General features: G+C 35.1%; 1 protein-coding gene across 1 annotated transcript in view; it reads right to left on the bottom strand.

Annotated features, from left to right (window-relative positions):
- LOC111055103 (zinc transporter ZIP1) overlaps window positions 1-26,375 on the bottom strand; it is a 76,725-nt gene that overhangs the window by 13,365 nt on the left and 36,985 nt on the right. The window contains exon 6 of the mRNA XM_039435474.1: window positions 15,083-15,280. Within this exon, the coding sequence (XP_039291408.1) occupies window positions 15,083-15,280 (198 nt within the window). The remainder of the gene's footprint in view (window positions 1-15,082; window positions 15,281-26,375) is intronic.

Raw genomic sequence — 26,375 nt, 5'->3', positions numbered from 1 at the left:
TTTTAATGAAAGAAGAAGAAAAAATACGTGTCGGTAACTGAATAACAATTCTAATCAATGAAATTTAATGTTATTAATATTAACAGCAAATTTTGAATTTTGTCCAACCTATAATACTATCATGTTTTTACTAGCACCATAGAGTTGTAGAGTTATAGAGTTGCTGCTCTATTCTCTACAGGTCACAAATTTGAAGCATGCTAAATAGAGTTGTCATCGGTTTTTGAAATTGCTCGATAAGAAAGATTCCGATTTCAACTTGTTCGATTAATGATTCAAGAGTTCAATATTTATTTTATTGTTTTTTTATTGTTATTGTTTTACAAACTTCAATTTGATATATTTAAATTATAATTTGTTCTACATTTTTTCCCATTATTGGAATACATAATCGGGGAGTCCGATCTCACTAGGCATCAAACCTGCATCCTTGTAGAAACCAATCTGAAAAAACAAACCAATTCAAACTTTTTTTTGAAAAAATTGGAAACCCCAATTGGTACTAAATTTGTAAAGTCTCATTTAGGTATTAATAATTAAAGTTTATTTATTTATTCAATCATTCAGAATTATACAACTTACAGAAAAGTACCACAGGCTAACTTATGCTTAAAACGGTTCCAGTTATAATTTTCACTACCTATCTTCAATTTTTTCAAAAAAAAAATCCAATTTTGGGAAAAAAATAATTTTGAATTAGAACTCAAATGTATCAAATTTGAATAAAAATTCTAATTCCATCAAAGAGCTAACCATTACTGCTGACCACATTTTCTTCTGTATTTAATGCTATTGATGAAGTTGATAGGAAATCTGGAAAATATCAAAAATGTGCCAGTTGTTTGCCTGAAAAATGTTGAGAATATTTTTAAATGGAGCTAACCATAATTACTGCTGACCACATTTTCTCCTGTATCTAACGATATTGATGAAACCCTACCTACCAAAGTTTGATGTGACTATCAAACCTTAAGTGATGAAGACTGAGCAAGTCTGAGGGTTGCTCAGTCTTTATCTGGTAAGGCTTTGTTATATTAGGTTGGAAAATGCTTGGTTAGAGGGGAGCTCAATGGTTGGGCTGGACTGCATTTGTTAGTTCGAGTTAGGCTTTGTTGGGTTGGGGATAATAAAAAACTCAGGTTACAAAGGTTTGGGTTGAAAAAGGTTAGGTTAGGGGAGGTTAGGTTGGAAAAATTTTGCATAGAAAGGATTTGGTAGGGAGGCATTAGCTTAGAAACACTTAGGTTGAGAAAATCTTAGGTTAGGAGATACTTAGGCTAGGAAACTGTTGGGTTGGGAAAAATTACGTTAGAAAAAGCTTTGGTTTGTGAAAGCTTAGGTTATGAAAAGCTTTGGTTGGGGAAAGCTTCGATTGGGAAATGCTTAGGTTAAAAAAAGCACAAGTTAGGGAAAGCTTAGGTTGGGGAAAAATTGGTGAGGAAAAGCTAAGGTTGGAAAAATCTAAGGTTAGGGAAAGCCTATGTTAGGAAAAGATAAGGTTAGGAGAAGCTAAGGTAAGGAAAAGCTTTGGTTGGGGAAAGCTTAGGTTAAGAAAACCTTGGGTGAGGAATAAGCTTAAGTTGGGAAAAGCTCTGGTTAGGAAAGCTTAGGTTAGGAGAAGCTAAGGTTGGGAGAATCTAAGGTTGAGTGAAGCTTAGGTTAGGGAAAGCTTTGGTTAGTGAAAGCTTAGGTGAGGAAAAGCTTTAAGTTAGGAGAAACTTAGGTTAGGTTGGGTTAGGTTAGGTTAGGTTAGGAAAAGCTTAGGTTAGGTTAGGTTAGGTTGGGTTAGGTTAGGTTAGGTTAGGAAAAGCTTAGGTTAGGTTAGGTTAGGTTAGGTTAGGTTAGGTTAGTTAGGTTAGGTTAGGTTAGGTTAGGAAAAGCTTAGGTTAGGTTAGGTAGGTTAGGTTAGGAAAAGCTTAGGTTAGGTTAGGTTAGGTTAGGTTAGGTTAGGTTAGGTTGGTTGGGTTAGGTTAGGAAAAGCTTAGGTTAGGTTAGGTTAGGTTAGGTTAGGTTAGGTTAGGAAAAGCTTAGGTTAGGAAAAGCTTAGGTTAGGTTAGGTTAGGTTGGGTTAGGTTAGGTTAGGTTAGGTTAGGTTAGGAAAAGCTTAGGTTAGGTTAGGTTAGGAAAAGCTTGGGTTAGGTTAGGTTAGGTTGGGTTGGGTTAGGTTAGGTTAGGTTAGGTTAGGTTAGGTTAGGTTAGGTTAGGAAAAGCTTAGGTTAGGTAAGGTTAGGTAAGGTTAGGTTGGGAAAAGCTTAGGTTAGGTTAGGTTAGGTTAGGTTAGGTTAGGTTAGGAAAAGGTTAGGTTAGGTTAGGTTAGGTTAGGTTAGGTTGGGTTAGGTTAGGTTAGGTTTGGTTAGGTTAGGTTAGGAAAAGCTTAGGTTAGGTTAGGTCAGGTTAGGAAAAGCTTAGGTTAGGTTAGGTTAGGTTGGGTTAGGTTAGGTTAGGTTGGTTAGGTTAGGAAAAGCTTAGGTTAGGTTAGGTTAGGTTGGGTTAGGTTAGGTTGGGTTAGGTTAGGTTAGGTTAGGTTAGGAAAAGCTTAGGTTAGGTTAGGTTAGGTTAGGAAAAGCTTAGGTTAGGTTAGGTTAGGTCAGGTTGGGTTAGGTTAGGAAAAGCTTAGGTTAGGAAAAGCTTAGGTTGAGAAAAGCATGGGTTAGGAAAAGCTTTGGTTGGGAAAAGTTAAAATTGGGGAAACCTCAGGTTAGGAGAAGCTTAGGTTAGGAGAATCTAAGGTTAGGTAAAGCTTAGGTTAGGAAAAGCTTTGGTTAGGGGAAGCTTTGGTTAGTGAAAGCTCAGGTTAGGAAAAGCTTAGGTTAGGTTAGGTTAGTTGGGTTAGGTTAGGTTAGGTTAGGTTAGGAAAAGCTTAGGTTAGGTTAGGTTAGGTTGGTTAGGTTAGGTTGGGTTAGGTTAGTTAGGTTAGGTTAGGAAAAGCTTAGGTTAGGTTAGGTTAGGTTAGGAAAAGCTTAGGTTAGTTAGGTTAGGTTAGGTTAGGTTAGGTTAGGTTAGAAAAGCTTAGGTTAGGAAAAGCTTAGGTTGAGAAAAGCATGGGTTAGGAAAAGCTTTGGTTGGGAAAAGTTAAAATTGGGGAAACCTCAGGTTAGGAGAAGCTTAGGTTAGGAGAATCTAAGGTTAGGTAAAGCTTAGGTTAGGAAAAGCTTTGGTTAGGGGAAGCTTTGGTTAGTGAAAGCTCTGGTTAGGAAAAGCTTTAGGTTGGAAAAGCTTTGATTAGGGAAAGCTTTGGTTAGTGAAAGCTTAGGTTAGGAAAAGCTTTGAGTTAGGAGAAACTTAGGTTAGGAGAAGAGTGGGTTAGGAGAAACTTAGGTTAGGAAACTGTTGGGTTAGGAAAAGATTAGGTTAGAGGAAGCTCAGGTTAGGAAAAGCTTTAGTTAGCAAAAGCTTTGGTTTGTGAAAGCTTAGGTTGGGAAAAGCTTTGGTTGGGGAAAGCTTTGGTTAGTGAAGGCTTAGTTGAGTTAGGAGAAACTTAGGTAAGGAGAAGCTAAGGTTAGGAAAAGCTTAGGTTGGGAAAAAGCTCAGGTTAGGAAAAGCTTAGGTTGGGAAAAGCTTTGGTTGGGAAAAGTTAAGGTTAGGTAAAGCTTGGGTTAGGTAAAACTTAGGTTAGGAGAAGCTAACGTTAGGTAAAGCTTAGGTTAGGAAAAGCTAGGGTTGGGGAAAGCTTTGGTTAGTGAAAGCTTAGGTTAGGAAAAGCTTTAGGTTAGGGAAAGCTTTGAGTTGGGAAAAACTTAGGTTAGGAGAAGCAAAGGTTAGGATAAGCTTAGGTCAGGAAAAAGTCAAGTGTTAGGGAAAGCTTAGGTTAGAAGAAGCTAAGGTTAGGAGAAGCTAAGGTTAGGTAAAGCTTATGTTAGGAAAAGCTTTGGTTAGTTAAAGCTTAGGTTAGGAAAAGCTTAGGTTGGGAAAAACTCTAGTTAGGTGAAGCTAATTTTAGGAAAATCTCAGATTAGAAAAAGTTTAGTTTAGGAGAGATCTGTTCTTGGCCCAGGCTCAGTAAGCTTTGGTCATACTTGTTCAGGTTAGTAATTATTTGACTTGATTCAAGAGTTCTGTTGTGTATTTTTGAAAGAATAAGAACTCTCAGTAGAATTATTTCAATGATCTTTATTGAACACTTTATATTATTGTTAAGTCGAATACGATACAGAATAGAAAATACTAGAACAGGTGAACAGCGCCTTATGAATGTGTCTGTCTTTGTGTTTCAAATTCAATGCCTGTCTGATCTTTTTGAATGTTGTAGTGTAGAAATGTAAAATGGATAATAATTTAGATTATAATGCAAATGTTTGTAATATTCATATCATATTCATGTAAAATAAATGTTGTTGGTAATAAAAATTGAATCAGTGTTTTCTTCATTTCTGTGCAATATTTTATGTTGACTACTCTGTTTAGGCGGTAGTTCAAATATATATATAACAAGTTCATTCAATTAAAATGTATCATTGTCATAAGAAAATGTGATTAAGAGTAAAGGTTTGTACATTGTCCACCACTTCTTCAACTCCTAGTTCTTAACATTATAGTTCTTTCCATACTCAAAGAGTCTCCACTATTGAAAAATCTCTTTATCTTAACTCTTGAATCCTATCTCAATGTTCAATTGTTCTATTCAATCATCTTAATTACTATAAATATAAATGACTTGAACCTGACATAAATTGACCAGAACCTAATTGTTTTTTTAATGTTTAAATTAGTATTTTAGGATAGAATTTATATTACCGACACCTATTTTTTCTTCCTCTTCAATTTAAAAAAAATTGATTGATATCTTAAAAAATAGTTGAGATACAATTTATTGTGAGATACAATTATTGTTAGTCACATAAACCAAAAATTACCAATTTCTGTTCTGTTTCAGGGTCAGCTTTAGAAAGTTAATGTTAATTTAATGAAAAACTCCCCAGAATAATATCTAATTTCTATTTAATTCATCGATTAATCAATTATATTGTATTCCAATGTCCATGCTTGCCTGTAGTTACCTCTTCAATCACTTTCGAAGAAGTTGAATTGATGCGAACATTCATTCGAGCAATCGCTTATTTTGAAATCTTTAATTCGGCCATAAAATATGAGTCAGCTGTGCTATTGGCTTCATTAATCACAGTTCATTCTTCATTGTTTACATAACATCATTCTTCATTGTTTACATAACATCATTCTTCATTGTTGAGTCTCACTTCAGAAATTCAAACTGTTTTTTTTAATGTTTAAATTAGTATTTTAGGATAGAATTTATATTACCGACACCTATTTTTTCTTCCTCTTCAATTTAAAAAAAATTGATTGATATCTTAAAAAATAGTTGAGATACAATTTATTGTGAGATACAATTATTGTTAGTCACATAAACCAAAAATTACCAATTTCTGTTCTGTTTCAGGGTCAGCTTTAGAAAGTTAATGTTAATTTAATGAAAAACTCCCCAGAATAATATCTAATTTCTATTTAATTCATCGATTAATCAATTATATTGTATTCCAATGTCCATGCTTGCCTGTAGTTACCTCTTCAATCACTTTCGAAGAAGTTGAATTGATGCGAACATTCATTCGAGCAATCGCTTATTTTGAAATCTTAGGTTAGGAAAGCTTAGGTTAGGAAAAGCTTTGGTTAGTGAAAGCTTAGGTTAGGTTAGGAAAAGCTTTGGTTAGTTAAAGCTTAGGTTAGGTTAGGAAAAGCTTTGGTTAGTTAAAGCTTAGGTTAGGAAAAGCTTTGGTTAGTGAAAGCTTAGGTTAGAAGAAGCTAAGGTTAGGAGAAGCTAAGGTTAGGTAAAGCTTATGTTAGGAAAAGCTTTGGTTAGTGAAAGCTTAGGTTAGGTTAGGTTAGGTTAGGTTAGGTTAGGAAAGCTTAGGTTAGGTTAGGTTAGGAAAGCTTAGGTTAGGAAAGCTTAGGTTAGGAAAAGCTTTGGTTAGTGAAAGCTTAGGTTAGGAAAAGCTTTGGTTAGTGAAAGCTTAGGTTAGGAAAGCTTAGGTTAGGAAAAGCTTTGGTTAGTGAAAGCTTAGGTTAGGTTAGGAAAAGCTTTAGGTTAGGGAAAGCTTTGAGTTGGGAAAAACTTAGGTTAGGAGAAGCAAAGGTTAGGATAAGCTTAGGTCAGGAAAAAGTCAAGTGTTAGGGAAAGCTTAGGTTAGGTTAGGTTAGGTTAGGTTAGGAAAAGCTTTGGTTAGTGAAAGCTTAGGTTAGGAAAGCTTAGGTTAGGTTAGGAAAAGCTTTAGGTTGGGAAAAACTCTAGTTAGGTGAAGCTAATTTTAGGAAAATCTCAGATTAGAAAAAGTTTAGTTTAGGAGAGATCTGTTCTTGGCCCAGGCTCAGTAAGCTTTGGTCATACTTGTTCAGGTTAGTAATTATTTGACTTGATTCAAGAGTTCTGTTGTGTATTTTTGAAAGAATAAGAACTCTCAGTAGAATTATTTCAATGATCTTTATTGAACACTTTATATTATTGTTAAGTCGAATACGATACAGAATAGAAAATACTAGAACAGGTGAACAGCGCCTTATGAATGTGTCTGTCTTTGTGTTTCAAATTCAATGCCTGTCTGATCTTTTTGAATGTTGTAGTGTAGAAATGTACAATGGATAATAATTTAGATTATAATGCAAATGTTTGTAATATTCATATCATATTCATGTAAAATAAATGTTGTTGGTAATAAATTGAATCAGTGTTTTCTTCATTTCTGTGCAATATTTTATGTTGACTACTCTGTTTAGGCGGTAGTTCAAATATATATATAACAAGTTCATTCAATTAAAATGTATCATTGTCATAAGAAAATGTGATTAAGAGTAAAGGTTTGTACATTGTCCACCACTTCTTCAACTCCTAGTTCTTAACATTATAGTTCTTTCCATACTCAAAGAGTCTCCACTATTGAAAAATCTCTTTATCTTAACTCTTGAATCCTATCTCAATGTTCAATTGTTCTATTCAATCATCTTAATTACTATAAATATAAATGACTTGAACCTGACATAAATTGACCAGAACCTAATTGTTTTTTTAATGTTTTAAAAAGTCTTTCAAAATAAAATTCATAGAAGCAACACCTATTTTTCCTTCTTCTTTCATCAAAAAAAAATTGAGTTGATACCTTCAAAAATAGTTGAGATAATAATATATTTAGAATCGTCCATTCTTCAAAATAAGGTTAGTTTTGAAACAGCTATTTCTAATATTAAAATCTAACTAAATTGTATAAAAATAGGCTAGCGCGCTTTATTTTTTTCTCCTCTTTTATTAAAAAAAAAATTTGAGTCGATATCTTCAATAATAACTGAGATAACAGGGGGAGCATGCCGGCTAGAATTTTGCCAAATAAATCATATTATCTCAATATGATCTTGAATCATGATCACCTTTCCGTTCTTCAGTAGCCGCTAGGCCGACAATTTCAAAAACATAGGTCTGTAAAATGGATTAATAAATAATCATCATTAACCACCCTATTAAAATTTCTGGTCAGAAACCATCCCCAATATTCTGGTCAGAAACCATCCTCAATATTCACACAACATATCATATTCCCAAAGTTTCATGCCGTTATGTCAAGTATTTTTCAAGTCATAGGGAACAAACACACAAACAGACATTCATTTATATATATATATATATATATATAATATATATATATATATATATTATATATATATATATATATATATATAGAAGATTTCATTCGGCTCAAACAAAAGCCTCTCCAAATGGAGGTAGAATGATAAGGTTGACAACTTTCAGTTCTGTTGTTTTAACATTTTTTTTCAAATCACTTTCAAAAAGTTCATGTAGTACCTACTATTGTGTTTGAGACACTTCTGACGCTATCATAGTTTCACAACTATTATGTTCCACACTCCTATCTCTTACAGTTGTTAACCATATCTATAATAAAATAAAGAGTTGGCTTATACACGTACGGGATAGGAAAATTATGTTTGACGCATCATCACGTCCGAACTACAGGACTAAATAACTTAAAATTTTGCATATAGGCTAGATTCTTAATTAACGAAAGATGGTTATAGGCCTACTTTAAATTCTTCAAAATGTCATTACGTCAAGTTTTCAGATTATCAAGTTTGAAAATAGATCCTTGCGAAGCACGGGTTCCTGATAGTATCTATATAAATGATTTGCCGATTAATATTGATGGAAACAGTCTGGATGGTTACCTTTTTGCTGATGACTTTGGCTCAAAAATTAATTGTTCATCCCAGTTTGATCTTGAAAGAGAACTAAACCATACTTATTCTATTCTAAAGGACTGGTGTGAAGCTAACAATCTGTCTCTTAATGATGACAAAACCTCTGATAATTTTCAATTTCAGAAAGCAGAAGGATGCTACACCACTCAAGTTTCTAGGTGTTATGGTTGATTCATGTCTGTCATGGAAGGCGCACATTGATTTTTTGTCAGTTAAACTCTCTAAAGGCCTGTATATGCTTCGCAGACTAAGTGTAACTGTTGATAGGCCTGTGCTGATGAATATCTATTATGCACACATTCAGAGTCTCCTATCATATGGAATTATGCTTTGGGCTGATAATGTTAAAGCCAATTCAATCATTGTCCTTCAGAAGAAGGCTATTAGAGTCATATGCAATTTGCCTTTCAATGCTCATTGTAGAAAAATTTCATAGAACTTGGATTGCTGACATTGCTATCACTGTATGTTTTTAATATTTTATGTTATGTACAAAAAAATTTGGATAAATATGTTACAAACCAACACCATAATTTACATACACGAAATAGACATAGACTTAAAATTCCGCAATATAGCCATTCCACATCTCAGAGAAACCTGGCACTTCATGTCAATAAAATTATATAACTCCACACCACCCTTCCTTATGATATTTCAAGATTTTGTTTGTTATAAACAATCAATTGGATTCATCAACAATCAAATTGAATTTTCGATAAAGAACTTTGGATTTAAAATTATTTCTACTCAGTGACCAAGGCACAATCTAGAAACATAATATTTTAATCACATATACATCACTCACACTCTATGTGGTAGAAAGTCCCAATATCCAACAAAAGAGAGTATGGGGTGATAGTATTACACTCACATAATAAATGCATTATAAACTGAAAAAAAATAATTTGAATAAATACCTTAAAATATACCCAACTATTATCTCTCCGTTTATAGGAAAATGATGTGGAGATTGAAAAGTAATGGAATTCACCAAACATTTTCCTGTTTTAAGAGTATGCGAGTTTAATTTCTAGAATAGAAATGCCCTCCGAGTTGGTTGAAGACATTGTCATCCTGCCGCAATCTTTCAAACAGGCTTTCAACCGGTCTTATAGAATTATCAAGTTTATAAAGTTCATTAGAAGGAATTATATTGTAGGATACTTATAGTATGAATTTATATTCATAAGTATACTTTTCAATGTATGATTCATTTTCATTAAATACATTATTATTGGATCATGAAGAGTTGATTTCCCCTTTCACAAAATAATAAATAAAGAATGAGAGTTTTAAAATAAGATAGCAAGTATCAATTGAGAATTCCTCTTACAAATAATAATTGAGAAATATGTGTTTCACAATACGAGAGCAAGTATTCAATACAATTCTCAATTATTGAGAATTCCCCACGCGGTATGCATGCTTTAATATATAATCGCCCTTATATTTTGTTGTAGTTTCCAATTAGGGAGATTCAACCAGAAAACTATTTCCTGATCAAGTAAACAGAAATTGCTCGTTTAATTGACCGAGCGAAGTGAGGTCTAAGATTCAAGTAGACGGTTTGGCATTTCTCTTAATGTTTAAATGTTTACTTACGTACTTTACTTTATCTGGCTCTACAGTCCTGGGTGGACCTTGGCCTCCTCTACATGACGTCTCCATACATCCCGCTCTTGTGCTCCCTGCCGCCAGTTCGCCACACCTAGCACACGGAGATCTTCCACCACATCGCTGATCCATCTTCTTTCTGGCCTTCTTCTTTTTCGGGTGCCCATCAACCTTTCATCAAGCGACTTTTGTGGTACTCTTTTATCACTCATTCTTACTACGTGACCCAGCCATTCTATTCTTTTTGCTTTGATACACCTTATAATATTTCTTTCGTCAATTGCTTCATCAATCTCATTGTTAAATCTGGCTCTCCAGTTTCCTTCAATGCAGACCGGTCCCCCCATATCCTCCTGTACATCTTTCTCTTGAAATACCTCAACGCTCTTTCATCTTTATTCAAAATGGTCCACGTTTCAGCTCCATAAGTCACAACCGGCCTTATCAATGTTTTGTACATCTTTACCTTGGTTTGCCTAGAAATCAGTCTGCTTCTGAAAATTTTCTGATTAGCATAATATGCCCGATTGCCCATCATAATTCGAGTGGAGATTTCATGACTAGTTTTATTATCAGCTGTCAGTGTTACTCCCAAGTATTCAAACTAGTATTAAAGTTTGGTTGTCCATTTTCATTGGGAGAGAAGGTGATAAACTTGGTTTTTTTGTAATTTAAAGTCAAAATATGGCTTTTTAACCAAGTATGAGTTGAATTCAGTCCCGTGGTGGCTGATTTAAAAACGTCATCCCAATTTCTATCATGGAACAGCAAGGCTGTGTCGTCAGCAAATGAAATAATGTTACAGTTTGGGATATTTAGGTTGAGCAGGTCGTTAACAAAGATGAAAAATAAAAGAGGAGATAATACAGTTCCTTGAGGTAAACCAAAATTTCCAAATTTTTGTATATTTGTTTTACCATTTACAGCAAGAATTTGGCTTCTATCAACAAGGTAGCTGGCAAACAATTTCAGAGCATCACCTCTAATACCACATGCCATCAGCTTTTCCAGCATACTAAAAACACTGGGTAATCAAATAAAGTCAGTAACTGTACTGGTAAAATGTACATATTTTAGGTCAAATTTATATAACAACTTTCATCCCTTACCCATATTGTTTTAGCATTTTCGGTGATTTTGATAAGCACTCGACCGTTTTTCACCCACGCACACGCAATCCTCTGAGATTTTTTCAGCTTGCGAGCTTCGGAGGGCAAGAACTTGTTATGAGGCGATAAATGTTCGTTCACGAATATTGGCCTCAGCTTCAAATTATTGTTCACATCTTTCGAAGTCAGAACCTTCCCCTCTTGTTTTTATAGTTTTTAAAAGCAGTTAGCCATAAGTCTCTAGTAAACAATGAAATGAATCTTACCACAATTAGAGGAGTGTTCTTGGAAGGAATGCGATGTGCGTTCGATATTTCCGATTTATTATAGACAATATCAAGTGAATTAGCAAGTTCATGTAGAATAGTGTGGATATCCTCGTTTTCGGAATGCCTGAAATCTCGATGTTGTTTTTCCTCGAGTATTGTTGGAGCTCTCGGATATCTGTAGTCAAATCCCAGTTCATTTTCTCAAGTTTCGCAGCTCTGTCGTTGATTTTTCGATTTTCAAAGTCAATTTCTTTCTGCTTGGAGGTTATCAATTCAACTTCTGACTTCAGGGAGTCGTATTTGGAATGTAAGGAAGTAATAGATTCATGAATTCCAGTTATTATCACATCTTGAGCGCCAATTCGTGCAAGAGTAATCTTGTTTCGACTAATTTCAAAGCTTGGAGAAACGAATTTGGAATTTCCAGCTGATTATTCAAGTCTCAAGCATTGTCCTCCTGCGAATCACCACATAAATCACAGCGCCAAGATGTTTTTTTATCCCCAAGTCTTTTAAACTTCTCTATAGTGCGTAGTTTGGTGCATTTAATGTGGTAGGAACTTTTGCATTCCGAGCACACAACACACACTTCCATATTTCGTAGATCGATTTCACACTTCTCACACGCGATCATTTTAATATACTACAACTTTATCACAACTATGTGAGTGAATAAACAACTTTGAGTGAATAAACAACTCAATTATTGAGTTAATAAATGACTGTATTATTAATAATTTGAGGTTAAACTTTCCAAAGAATCAATTGCTCAACAATATAAAACCAGACGAAAATCACAGATCAGGCTGAGACAGCTTATCAGTAAGATTAGTAATCTGTTCCGCTCGGCATCTAGAGCTCAACTGAGCTGTGGAAGCTCAACCACAGAATAAGTACAGAATGGAAACTTGTAATCAATCGCCTATCTAACCAATGCTTTTTACATGACGCCAATACTAAACACGTCACGTGACCTTGGGAAGTTCCTGGTCTTGGGAAGACCCTGGTGTTCTGATTGTCTCGTGGCAGTGAATGAGATCAATTGATCCGGATCATTGAAGTGATCCGAACCTACCATCAATACTATTACAATGCGGCGCTTCCTAAGAAGATGGCGGATTTTAGCGTCAGGGTACTAGCCAAGTTTCCATACTGTATGTATACTGTGGCTCAACTGAGCTCAACTTGTGGAAGAGAATACTGCGTGAGGTCTACTGTTCACAGAATTACTAGCAGTATAGGATTATTAAATATGTGTAGACGTTAACGGAAGCGAGCTAATATAGAAATTATAAATTAATGTTGTGTATTATTCAGCTAAAATCATGAGTGTTGCATAAAGTCTGTCTGTATGACAACTGCCAAATAATAGCATCAGCTTCTTTAAATGAATGGGAAAATTACAGAAATAGCATGCAAATAGTTCCAGCTGACTGATAAATAATAACAATTTTTTTCTTAAGCTAGGTTTACATTATGTAGCAGAGCTTCATGTAGCTAAGCTATATAGCTCTGCTACATGTTCAAAAAGTGACACTGGAAATCTGCTATAATTATAGCCCGCCTATATTTTTCTCAGCTATATAGCAGAAAATGAGCTATCCAAAATTTTCGGTAAGCATCAAAGAAAATCTGAGCTCTGCTACATATAGCTCTGCTTCACGTCATTTTTTGTTTATAACAGAGCTAGATATACCTGCTATGTCCTTGAAGGAAGGCTGCCGCAGCTGTTTACTGCTGTTTGAAGCTGTTTAGTGCCTGCTGGGTTTACACCAGATATACTGTACTCATTTGTTGTCAGAGTGCTAGTAATGGCATCAAAATGGCAACACAGAGAAGAAAAAAAAGATACTGGATAATTTTGTCTCTATTCCAGTCAAATTCACTCTCAATTATTATTGCACAATAAAAAAAAATCAAAATGCTCGCAATGCGCAGTAACATAGCCTACTATAGATAGAAGGCTGGAACATGTTCAATATGGCAACGTGTGGTTCAGGCCGACCATGCTTTTGATATGCATAACTTCATTACACCATTAGAAAAATTGTATTTTGTAGAATCATTTGTATTATTGTATATTGTGAAATCATTTGAATTTGTTAGTAGGGATAGTAAGTATTTGATTTATGTCAATAATGTGATTATAAACCCACAGAGATATGTAGATAGATTGAACTATTGCTATTGGATATAAATTCTTCTGTGATTTTTTGTATACTATTATGCCTAGATATAATTGAGTTAATGGACAAAATTGAATGAATTATCATTATTTCAGCAATTTATTCATTCAAAAACCTATTATTTCATTATTAATATGAATTATCACTTCTCTTTATAAGGCTACTTTGAAATTATTAAAACATCAATACCGTACTCTTTGTATTTTTTTCTTCCAAAATACGACTAGTTCCAACTCATCTAAAGCCATTTTTCCTAAATAAAAAAAGATGAGTTGAAACAAGTCTTGTTTGAAAAGAAAAAATAATAATAAAGGGTAGGGTACTTAATGATGTGTTTTAATATAAATTGATGGATATTATTACAAACAAAAACTAAATGGTAGTACAATATATTCCCTTTGATAGATATTATTGAACTATCGATTTTCATTAAGGTGCATAGTTCTTTATAGATGCACAAAAAGCGAATGCATTAAATTCAGAAGTTTCTTGAAAAGAAGACAATATTCGACAAAGTATTTCATATTTTTATTTTACATTTAGAAGGTACTATTTAATACTTTCATCTATTAATGAAATACATTTGATCATTAGAATTGCTTGTAGGAAATACAGATATAGAAAGTAAGTACAGTGAAATATATTGCCAAGTTAGGCATTATACTTGAAACACCTAGAGCTAAAGTTAAAATCAGTCTATCAGTTAATATTATATATTTTTTACTATCATTGAATTGAATTTCTCAGTACTGATATTTGATAAAGGGCGTAAAGCTGGTAGTAAATCGGGAGTCTATCCAAGTGAATTCACTTTTCTCGGCCTGAAGCTGAGATTGACTGCGACGTTGCCAAGTTGTGCGCTCCAGCCTTTATCTAAAGTAAGCCATGGCAGCAACCTACTAGCACTCTGACAACAAATGAGTACAGTATATCTGGTGTAAACCCAGCAGGCACTAAACAGCTGCAAAAAGCAGTAAACAGCTTCGGCAGCCATCCTTCAAGGACAGAGCAGCTACATCTAGCTCTGCTATAAACAAAAATTGACATGTAGCAGAGCTAAAAATAGCTCTGCTACATAAAATTAGCATTAAATCTACTTATAGCAGAGCTACATATAGCTCTGCTATATGTAGCTCAAATTTTATATAGCTCTGCTATATAGCTCTCCAGCTACATGGTGTAAACGTAGCTTTATGCACTTTCAATTTTATTTTTATATCCCAAGAAAGGACGAAGGAGTGAGTCAATTTTGTTGTCCAACGAACTTGACCTGCAAAAAGGTTTGAAAAATTCGTGTTTAAAATTTGAAGCTGATTGATCAGTTTTTGTCGAACATACAAAACGACAGAAAACAACTTTGGGCTCTAGTAAGTCGAAAGTGAGAAATTCACGCTCGTTCAAAAAATAAAAATCTAAGTAGCTTTTTTAAATATTGAGAAGGGTACTTTGATTTTTATTTCTATTCAAGAGTAGCCCTAAAGAAAAAAGGAATTTTTACTATGTACTTTTATACATATACAAAGGTTGAGAGATCTTGTCACAGTCATTGCTCGAGAGTGAGGTTGATTTTCAGTTGATTTCTACCTGCTGGTCGACAACTAAAAATCGCTAATGTGCTGTAGGCCTTGACAGTGACAGAGCTTCTTGCAGTTTGAGATTAGCGCGTTCCTGCAATATCTACCTGTAGTAAGGGTATCACTGGTGATTCGGAAGGTTGTATGAACATTCCAATGGCAATTCCCAGGCCAGAGGTAAGTGCATAGAGCGAGAGAGACAGGAGATACGATGCATGACTGGTGTTGTCGCTCAGTAGTTCTGCACCCAGACAGAAAGTGACCACCAGCTTGTGACAGCTAATAGCTGCTAATAACAGCAAAACCTGTGGACAACATTATTTTAAAAGAGCTTGCCAATTTCCATATTCAATATTAAATTAATTGGCCTGAAATTGTAAGCTTTCCTTACAAAATGCTACACAATCAGTAAGTATTCGTGAATTTTATGACAGATTCAGGAAAAATTCCGCGGGGGAAAACTGTGACCCATCTTGTTGAGTATAGCCTAGTGTAACAAACTACACAAGTCCTCCCATTCATAGCGTCTGCCTATCCTTATTGCTATTCTACACAGTGGAACACTCACTGGACTACTTTCCCCATGATCGCTCATTGGACGACGACGACACCCCCAACAAGGTGTCTCTCCCTAAAATGTGTATTAATGAAATAGGGAGTTGTCTATTAACATTAAAAATATCAGTTCGATTTTCCCAAAATAATTTTAACTAAGAATTCAAAATTATTGATAACATTTTCAATAATTCAATTATTTTATTTTATTTACTCTCATTGAATAATATTTTCTATATCATATTGGAATGTTCTTCATCAAGCATTGATAATACATATAATATGTTATTGCTAACGTAAGTATACGTGTAGTATTCGCAGATATAGTCAATATTTGATTGAATATTCGAGCCCTGAATAATTTTAATATGTAGCCTACATCAATTTTTGCAGTACGGTGGTTTGAGATAGTACTTCACCTCCAAGATCTATGACGTTCCATTCAATCAATTTAACAATATGTTTCACTATTGCCATAATAAAGGCATTCAATGAAGGTTTTCAATAACACAGGGACAAAATTCAGGATATGAAAGTTTATTGAAATAGTCAAGCAAATCAACAGATTACAGAAGTATTTGAAACATGAATGAGTAATCACAATTCAAACATAATCACAATTCACAAACAAATAGCGTACATTAAACATGAATATAAATACAACCTTATAAGCTCGTAGCAGTATGCTCGGTTGCATTGGACAGTGATCAGGGGAGTGCCTCAGATCTGTGAGATTTTACTATGTCATTATTTAATTGCAAACTGTTGGCAACCGTTGATTCCATTAAATCATTCACTATCAAGAGATAGCAGACCTCGTGTATCTCCAGCGTTATTGTCCTGTCACTAGCTGGCTCAGATCTTTGAATAGTAGACTTGAGATACGCGTGAGCACTAGCGTCAGGTGATCAATTTTCATAATTGCAAGGAAAGTTGTGTGAGTGCGCCACACCAGATTTTTTGGATAGCAAAGATAGATAAGAATGAAATGTTTTTTTCATGCAGATTGTGCACCTCAACACTTTAATCCCACATGACTAGTATTCAAGAACGTTTGGGCTCAGCTTTATGTTAGTAATCTACATTAAGGGCCTAGCCATACAAAGCTTCATAATGACTCGGCAGGGCAGGAGGCTCTCCGATTGGCTGATTATCAGCTGATTCCTGAACGCCAACTCAATCAGCTAATCGGAGAGCTTCCTGCTCTGCCGACTTGTCTGAAAACGCCTGTGTGCCTTGACCCCAAGTTATTGGGAGCACTGGGGGCTACTTGAAAGTCGACTCAGAAGAGTGTCTCGGTTTTTTGTGATATTTTACCTGTTTTATAACATATTCCATTCGATCTGTGTTTTTTCTGGGAAAGTATAGTATACCCTGCAACTGTGTGTATGAACTGTCGGTAGTGAGCTGGATAACTTAACTCAATCTATTCTCTAACCTAAAAGGATATTTGAAGAAATCTGACTTTTGATGGTATTCGTTTGTTTTGAGATGAACTTTGACCTTCCTGCGTGAACGCAATAGATTGAATTTTCCCCAATTATATCTTGGTAACCGAATTGTGAGCAGTTATTGAAAGGAATCTCCATTTGCTTTGTGTCGCAACTTATAAGCAGAAATGATACAAACTATTCCACTGTGGACTGTGGTAATCTTGGTTTCAATTGTGATTGCATCGAATGCCTGAATCTGGTGATTGGAGGATACGGATGCGGATGCTGGCGTGGAGAGAGGCGATACATTTCGCCTGCTCCCGTCACCTGAGTTTCCTTTTCAACCGGCTTCGTGTCTGATTCGAACCGAAGGTGGACTCGAGTGGTGGATCACTATCTCGTATCTTATCAGCTGAACTTTCGAGAAAAGTGTGATCGTTGTGTCAACGGGCTCGTTTTCGGACAGTATATACGGACATCAATAAGTGTGCTTTATAAGATAGGTAGCCTACAATATCATAACTCATAATTTTCCTATACTTACGACACGTCTTGTAGTGTTCTCTTTCTGCTTAATTACTCAAATGGTAAATGGATAATTTCACTCTCAGTCTGACAAATAAAGGGAACACCAAGCTTAATTTCCGTGACTTTTCCTATAGAAAATCGTTTGAGAATCTTTCTGGTGAGATTCAATGGCGTTGTTTATCAAAGTCATGCAAAGCATCTCTAAAAACTGACAAAGCAATGTCTAAAATAATAGAAATAGATTCTGCTGCCTTACATAATCATAATACCCCCGCAATGTAATAATAAAACGGTTGAACATGTTGATTTATCAGTGATCATTGATTAGGATACTGATCGAGATCGCCCCCACCTAGTTACAATTGACCCGTTGTTGGCTTCATCCGGAGCTGCCTTATCTTCTACACCAGTATATGATAAGGGTAAACCGTCTACTGGATTTGAGTACGAAAAACAATCACTTCACAATCTCGATGGAAGTGTTTGCTAAGAGGGAGATTCTGATAATGTTTGTGATAAATGTTCTGTTAATGTTGGGGAGTTGAAAAGGAAAATGCAGGCATAGTCTGAGGAAAATGCTCGTTTGTTAGTGCAGTGGCATGCTGCAATAGATCGGTCCATTGTTAATGATAGGATTATTATGGAGTTGAATGATAAGACAACTATTGATTTTGGGACTCAAACAGACGATAAAGAGGGAGGAGGACTCTGTTGCTGCTGTCTTGTCAAGCTGCAGACCGGTGAAGGGGCAGGTGCGGTGGGAAATATTAGTGATAATCTTGATAAGAAAAATGTATTTCTTAATAAGATCTCTGAACTAGCAAATAATTTGAAATTGAATGAAAAACTATTGACAGATGTGGGAAAGAATGTTGGTTTGGCGAAACTGGCTTTGAATAATTTCCGCAGATCTTGCTCCTTGATTATTGCTGCCTGCAGAGATGTCAGTTCGCTTAATGGGTTTGGTTTAGATAGAAGACTGCATTTGTGGGCTGATAGTCATGGTAGGGGGTTGCGTGAGCGTGTGGGCTCCTTGCTGCCAAATGAGTTTTCTTGTGTTGCCCACATTCTTCCAGGGGCAAGGCTTGAAGCTTTGACTGACTGGATGCTCTCCCCAAATGAGGTTAAAAACTGCCAAAAAAAAGATTGGGTCGTCGTTTTGGGCGGTACTAATAGTATTAATAATAACTTTTTTCTATCAAATTTATTTCTCAAAAACATACACAATTATAATAATATAATATTATAACATCTAAAAATAATATAAGAAAAATACTATTGAATATATAAAATGATCCCAAAACTGCAGTATATTTTTTCATGTCCATCTTTGTTTAAGGAGTAGCCTACAAGGTAAAACCTGTGCGTAGACCCAAGTTGCAGTAATATATTTATTCAATATAAACTGATAAATTGAACCAAAATATGAACAGAGATTAGTGGAATTTACACACAAATATAATTTTGTAGATTAGTAGATGATGAAATTAGATAAAAGATAAACACACAATAGTTATTATTCTATGATAAGAAAACGAAACATAAAACAAGAAACAGTTGGTGCCTAAAAGATTTTTTCTTCACTTTTATTTGATCTTATCCATTCCTCAATCTCGCAATTTAGTTTTTTGTTCCGGCTTGTATTGGCAACAAAATGAGTAGGAACAAGATTTATTATCCTCTGTGATAAGTAAGTGAATTGTCTTCTACATACATTCAAATCCATCCTGTCTTGATGGAATGTTTCTCTAGTAGGACGTAAATTTAAATTCAAGTTTCTTTCACGAAGAAGAAATTTATTTTTATTCTTCTTAATATATATTATCAAGATTTTTATGTACAGCTGTCGAACAGTCAGTACTTTGAATTCATTGAAAAGATCGCTTGTTGGATAAAGTCTGGGTTTGCCTGGAATTGTTTTAATAATATATTTTTGAATTATGAAAAGTTTTTCAAAATGTGTGTTCAAGGCTCCACCCCAAGCTCTTATTCCATATTGTAAAACAGCTTGTGCATAAGAGAAGTAGATTAATCGAGCTATTTTCAAGTTATTTAGTTCTCTAATTTGATGAAATTTATATATTAAAAATTTTATTTTTAAACACATGCTGTTTATATGAATGTTCCATCTTAGATATGGATCCAACAGTATTCCCAGGTATTTTACTTGGTCCTTTTTTCGAATTTCAGAATTTGTTGATTGTTGACAATAATTGCAGTTTACTTGGTGTATTTTAATACTTTTTATTTCATGAGGTTGTGTTTGGGCATTGGGTGAGAAAGTCATGAATAGGCTTTTAGAAGCATTCAAAGTAAGCAGATGTTCATAGAGCCATGATTGTGCTACTCTGAGACCATTTTCTGCGCTAAGGCGCACGTCCTCCCAGGAATTGCCAGTCATCAGCAAAGGATACGATTGAGCAGTTCCCAATGTCAACTTTAAGAAAATCATTAATATAAATTTGGAAAAGTATTGGTGATAAAATCATCATGAATAGAAGATATTGATGATAATGAGGCACAGAAAACTTATACGAGATTGTTTAATTCTATGGTAGAAGCAACAGAATAGCTTGAGGCAGACCATATTCAGTAAGTTTTTTATAACTTGATAAAGTATTCAGCGTAAGTAGTTGATACCGTTCAGTTAGATAACTATTGAATAGTTTGAGAGGTGAGCGACTGATTCCAAGGTGTTCCATCTTCTCTGATAATCTTGACTGAGATACAGTCTCAAAAGCGTTTGCCAAGTCTAAGAAAGTTGTTAAAGTTTTCTATTTACTGTTGAAGTTTTCAATTATTCTTTCCAAAAATTCGGATATTGCATCTTCTGTTGATATGCCACTCTTGAATCCATATTGATTTCTATTGATAATTCTATGTTTATTCAAATAACTTATCAGTCCCTTTTTTATCCATTATTGTAGCTAAATTATTTATTAAACTTATTGGTCGATAATTTGAGGGGTTTGATTTATCACCTGATTTATAAACAGGAACAACTTTAGCAACTTTAAATAGTTTAGGAAAATAACCTACCAAAAAAAATTTATTTATTATCATTTTAAGAGGCTCTACAATATAGGAAGCTATTTTTTTCAGACAGAACTCAAATTGTCTACTCCAGGAGAAGAGTTACTCCTGAGAGAACTGATTATGTCTATTATTTCATCATTGTTTGTATCAGCCAAAAAAATGAATTGAATGAGGGGATTGACGAATCGGCATGAGTACGTTGTCTAGGGCTGTTATTTATTATTTTATTAGCATATAATTGACCCACATGCGTGAAATGGTGGTTTAGAGCTACGGGATCTATATTGGGTATTTTTTATCTCGTTTTATATTCAATAGATCATTGATACACTCCCATGTCTTTTTCGAATTGCCTCTGCTTTGGAGTAGTATATTATTATAGTAGTCATACTTGAATTTTTTTATCATGTTGTTTTTATCATGTGTTTCTGTAGTTTTTATATAGTGATTTGAGAAAGTTGTTTTGAGGCTGTTTTTTACTTTCCTTTGCCCTATTACCATAGGTAAGGAAAGTATTGCTTTCCAAAAAAATTAAGGTACCCTGATTTCAAGTTTTCTATACGTTTCAAGTCCCCCTGAGTCCAAAAACATGATTTTTGGGTGTTGGTCTGTGTGTGTGTATGTGTGTGTGTGTATGTGTGTGTGAGTGTGTGTATGTGTGTATGTCTGTGAACACGATAACTCCATTCCTAATCAACCGATTGACTTGAAATTTAAGACTTAAGGTCCTTATACCATGAGGATCCGACAATAAGAAATTCAATAAAATTCAATTCAAGATGGCGGAAAAAATGGCGGATAATTACTAAAGAACCATGTTTTTCACGTTTTTCTCAAAAACGGCTCTAACGATTTTCTTCAAATTTATATCATAGATAGCTATCTATAAGCCCTATCAACTGGCATGAGTCTCATTTCTGGGTAAATTTCAGGAGCTCCGTAATATTATTGAGAAAAATGGCGGATAATGACTAAAAACCATGTTTTTCACGATTTTCTCAAAAACGGCTCTAACGATTTTTTTCAAATTCATACCCTGTATAGTTATTTATCAGATCTATCAACTGGCATGAGTCTTTTCCCTGGGAAACTAATGGGGGGTCCACCCTATCCTTGAGAAATAGACTTTGTAACCTCCATCTCGTGCATGAGGTAGGTAGGTAGGTAGGTAGAGCAGTTTATAAAAATTACACAGTCATAGTCAAGATATTTCATCTGTAGAACAACTGTTTTGACGACTTTAAAAAAATCATCTAATTTCACAATAACACGAAGGAAAAAGTACTCTGAAAACAATAATTATATATACACATATACAGTAGTCTGATCATAGTTGCAAATAATATGTTGCCGCCAATAATTGTCATGATGTTATTCCCCTAAATTATTCTCGTTTGAGAATGAGGCTTACAGTTCAATGAGCAAGGAAAGTTGTGTGAGTGTACCACACCAGAGGCTCCCATGTCTTTTTCGAATTGCCTCTGCTTTGGAGTAGTATATTATTATAGTAGTCATACTTGAATTTTTTTATCATGTTGTTTTTATCATGTGTTTCTGTAGTTTTTATATAGTGATTTGAGAAAGTTGTTTTGAGGCTGTTTTTTCAATTTCTGATGCATTTTATCTCGTTTTCTTATAGAAGTTATTAATCCTGCAGTTATCCAAGGCTTGAGAGGCTTTAGTTTGTGTGGTACAATTTTTATTTGGGTTGCATTTCCAATCTCAGTGGATAATGCATTAACGAATAATTCAACAGCATTTTCAATATTTGAATCAAGTTGTGATGCAACCTCGGACCAATTGTACTTCTTAAGATTATTTATTGAATCATTCGTCATATTTATAGATTAGAAATAAAATAATCACAATAAGGTAAAAGGCTCCAAAAACTAATCTGTTAAACAGTAGTGAAAAATGAGAGTCAATTGTTTTTGATGTGTGATGAGCCAGCAAAATGTTTAGGTTTTCGTATTTCTGTTTGAATGACACAATTTCGAGTTGGCTCTTAATAATTGTAGTGAAAGAAAAGGTTTTTGACCTCTGCTCTAAATACAGAATTTTATTGGCCATAGTCTGTTTTATCTATTAAACTTTGAATTGCTCTAATATAACAGGGACAAGTTGTATCATTTACTAGATGTTTATCATCCTTTTTATTGTTCTTGCAATTGGCACATATAGGTGCTTGTGATTTGTTAGGGCAAGTTTTGTACTCGTGATCCTCTTGAGCACAGAAACCACAGATTGTGGTTTCTGCTTTACAAAATTTTCAGGTGTGGCCAAATTTCAAGCATTTGGAGCAACGAGTTACTGATGTTTAATCTTTGACTCGACAAGAGGTCCAATCTACATAGATTCATCCCTTAGTAATTATTTCTCGTCGAATATCAGGAGAACATTCGATTACCCAGTGGGTGTACTCTCTCTCTTTCTTACGTACCTTAAATAATGGGTTGAATTCTTTATCAAATTTTTCTTTATTTATTGTGTTTGAGAAATTCCTGTTGAAAATTTCTATACTTGAATCACTCTGGCTCAATTCTTTAGATACATTATATATAATTACTCTAGGTTTTTTCAACCAAGGAGTACTAATTTCTAAATCTTTATCATTAATTAGTTTGTTTCCTAGAACTTTTACCTTGTCCTCGGATGGGTCCATCACCAATAACACTCCACCTCCACGTACGTTTACCGCTTTTTTTATTTTCAGTGATTTTTCTTTCGGAATTGTTTTTTTTAAAGTTTCTCTGACTTTAGCACTGCTTTCACTATCACTTCCTGTTACCACTGCAGGCTTCACTATCACGATGTTCTTCTTCTCGGTGATCTTGCGCACTAATTTTTTTCCAGTCACTTGTTGCTGCTGTTGCTGCTGCTGTTTATTTATTTTAATTGGTACTTGCACTACTTCTGCAAATGATCTTGTAGCAGTAGTAGTGGGTGGCTGTCCTCTCTTGAAGTCCGATGAGAGCTGGTTTATTAGCAGAACTCTGATGAGATCTGCAAGTCAGCATTCATGCTGAGGTGATTGAAGCATATATAGAGAGTAATATAATCATATCCACTATTCCCTACCGCTATGATTTACCTGGAAGCTCACATATTAATAAAACTATAGCTGCTATAAATACACTCATAGGACGTTTAACTGATGTGTATCCGGTTCATGTACTAGAATTGTGGACTTTGGAGAGGCCGTTCCATACAAGCCACGGACTTCATCTGAATGTAAGGGGTAAATTACTTATTGCTAATAGAGTGAATTATTTTATGAGGGATGTTGACAGAAGATGTATCGGCCCCCCCCCCTCGTCAAGAGTGTCTTCATTTTCTTCCAAGGCAATGCAGTCAAGTATTTCAGTCTCTCCTGGTTTAAATGATGATGGTTTGGCAGTTGGCAGTTCCTTGTGCCCTGGTGTGGAGGATCATCTCAATGTATTTTGAGATCAGCATTCTCTGTCTGATATGAATCAAACCCTTTTCTAGGTTTCGATCTGACGAATCATGTAAGTGTGGACACTCTGCTTGAGGATGGAAGGGATTGTCTGAATGTTTCTGGAGGTCAGCAATCATTGTCTGATTCGAGTCAGCCTTTTTTAGGATTCGCCCCTGGCGCCCCTGAGTGATCTAAGTTTTGATAAGCATGTAAATGAGTCAAGCCCTAATTATTTAGAGTCGTCTAGAAATAATAATGAAAAATTCCAATTGAATTTATGCTCGATAAATGTGCAGTGTTTAAGGAACAAATTGAATGAACTTGAAATCATAAGCTGCGTACACATATACGCGCCTCCAACCCGCACCGAGCACGCTCCGTCCTCGTACCGCCCTCGTTCCTCCATCACACGACAGTCGCTCCGCCCCCGCTCTGCAGTCGCACCCATCATGAACGTTACGGAAGTACGGAAGATGTTAGATCTTCTCGCGTTCCCCGGTCAATCGCTCTGCTGGAGTGACGTTCGGTTGCGGAGCAGAGCGAAATTCTGTACGCACCTTTATGTAAATCACAGAATGTTGACATATTGTGTATCATAGAGCATTGGCTGGTTGAACAAGAGTTACCATTCTACCAGAATATTGATAGGCTGGCACTTACTGGCAGTTTCTGTAGACAGTCACCTTGGGGCGGTGTAGCTGTATATTTTAACAATAGAAATAATTTTACTATTAAACCACTTGACTTGTCAACTTACTCTGTGGAAGTTTCGGCGGAATTTGCAGGTTTTTATATTGTTGAGCTATCACTCATAGTGATATCGATGTATAGGTCTCCTAGAGGGAATGCAAACCTGTTTTTTGATAAGTTGGAGCATTGTATTTCTTATGCAGTGTCTGTGGGTCATTATGTGTTGATTGGAACTGACCATAATTTCAATGCAATTTATTCACCAAGGGATGCCAGGGTGTTTCTGAATGTTTTGCAGGGGTTTGGGCTGACAAGTTTAATAAGTGAGGCAAGAAGAGAATGCTCAGCTCTTGACTCAGTTGTAACAAACTTAGATCCGGATTGTTTCACTGTGAATGTTAGCAAGGATCAAATATCAGACCAAAAACATATCCTTCTAAGAGCTCGGTTGGCTTGCTATAGACGGGGTAAAACACTCAAAACTATCCAGTATCGATCATTTAATGAGAATTGTCTTCAGATTTTTGTGCTAATATGATTTCAACGTTGTAAGCAAGGGAGGGGTTTTCGTTTTTCTTTTGTAGTTTTGAAGGGTAAAGCTTCAAATTCTCGCTCCAAAAAACCGACTGCAATGAGAGCGTGGCTGGAACGCGAAAAGTCAGCATCACCCGCGCAGTGCAAGCGAGCTTCACAGGGGAGCCGGCCGCTCTCACAATAGCAGACCCCAGCGAGAGGACAACCCAGTAAGGTGATACACTCTAATGAAAAGGTGGGACTTGTTTCTAAATATTTTAAAATAATTTTTTGGAACTCTCATGGTATTAATAACGTGCTTAATTTAGATAAGGAACAAATAGAACTATTTAACGCTCATGAAGTGATAGGCTTGAGTGAAACTTGGTTAACTGACTCTTTCCATGCTCGAGACTTTAATGAATATGTAGCTTTTAATCAAACAGCAGATAAATTGTCAAATTCAAGAGGTAGAGCCAGTGGTGGTTTGTTAGTTTTAGTGAAAAAAAAATTTGAAAGCAACGCTGATTGAAGCTAGAGAGTTTATTATAATTGTCAAGGTCGAAAATCCAAAGGGCCGTATTATTATATTATGTTTAGTTTACTTTAAGCCTGATTCTCTTGTGCACTGTCTCAATGAATTCCAGGAATGCTTGAAATATTATGAATTATTGTTTTCGTCTTTCCCTGTATTGATTGGGGGTGACTTTAATTTGAGAATGGGGGAGCTAAACCAATGTTCTATAGATAACTGTTTATTCAAAAATTCAAATCTTTATGCAGATAGGATTTCTCAGGATAGATATATTTCAAGGAACGCGAAGGATTTGGTGAATATTATGGAAAAGAATCTATTCTATGTTTTGAATGGTAGATGTAAGAGTGACATGCCGGGGCAATTCACGTTTCATAATTCAAATGGAAATAGTTTAATAGATTTGGTCTGGGTCAATTTTGAAAGTATTCAATATATTACTGATTTAATAGTTTCAGATATTGTATTAACTTCAGATCACCTTCCACTGATTGTGTACACTGAATTTGAATCTGATAGAGAAGCGCAGACCGTGCCAAATGAACTTCGAACGTTATATTGCTGGAGTGATGCATGCAAAGAAGCATATATGTCTGAATTAACATTCCCAATCGAATTTAATGCGAGCGAAGAAAGTGTAGAATGTTTGGCTGAAAATTTTATGACTACAG

The sequence above is a fragment of the Nilaparvata lugens genome, chromosome 9 (genome assembly GCF_014356525.2).
Source record: "Nilaparvata lugens isolate BPH chromosome 9, ASM1435652v1, whole genome shotgun sequence".
Classification (NCBI taxonomy): Eukaryota; Metazoa; Arthropoda; class Insecta; order Hemiptera; family Delphacidae; genus Nilaparvata; species Nilaparvata lugens.
This window is presented reverse-complemented; position numbering and strand designations above follow the sequence as displayed.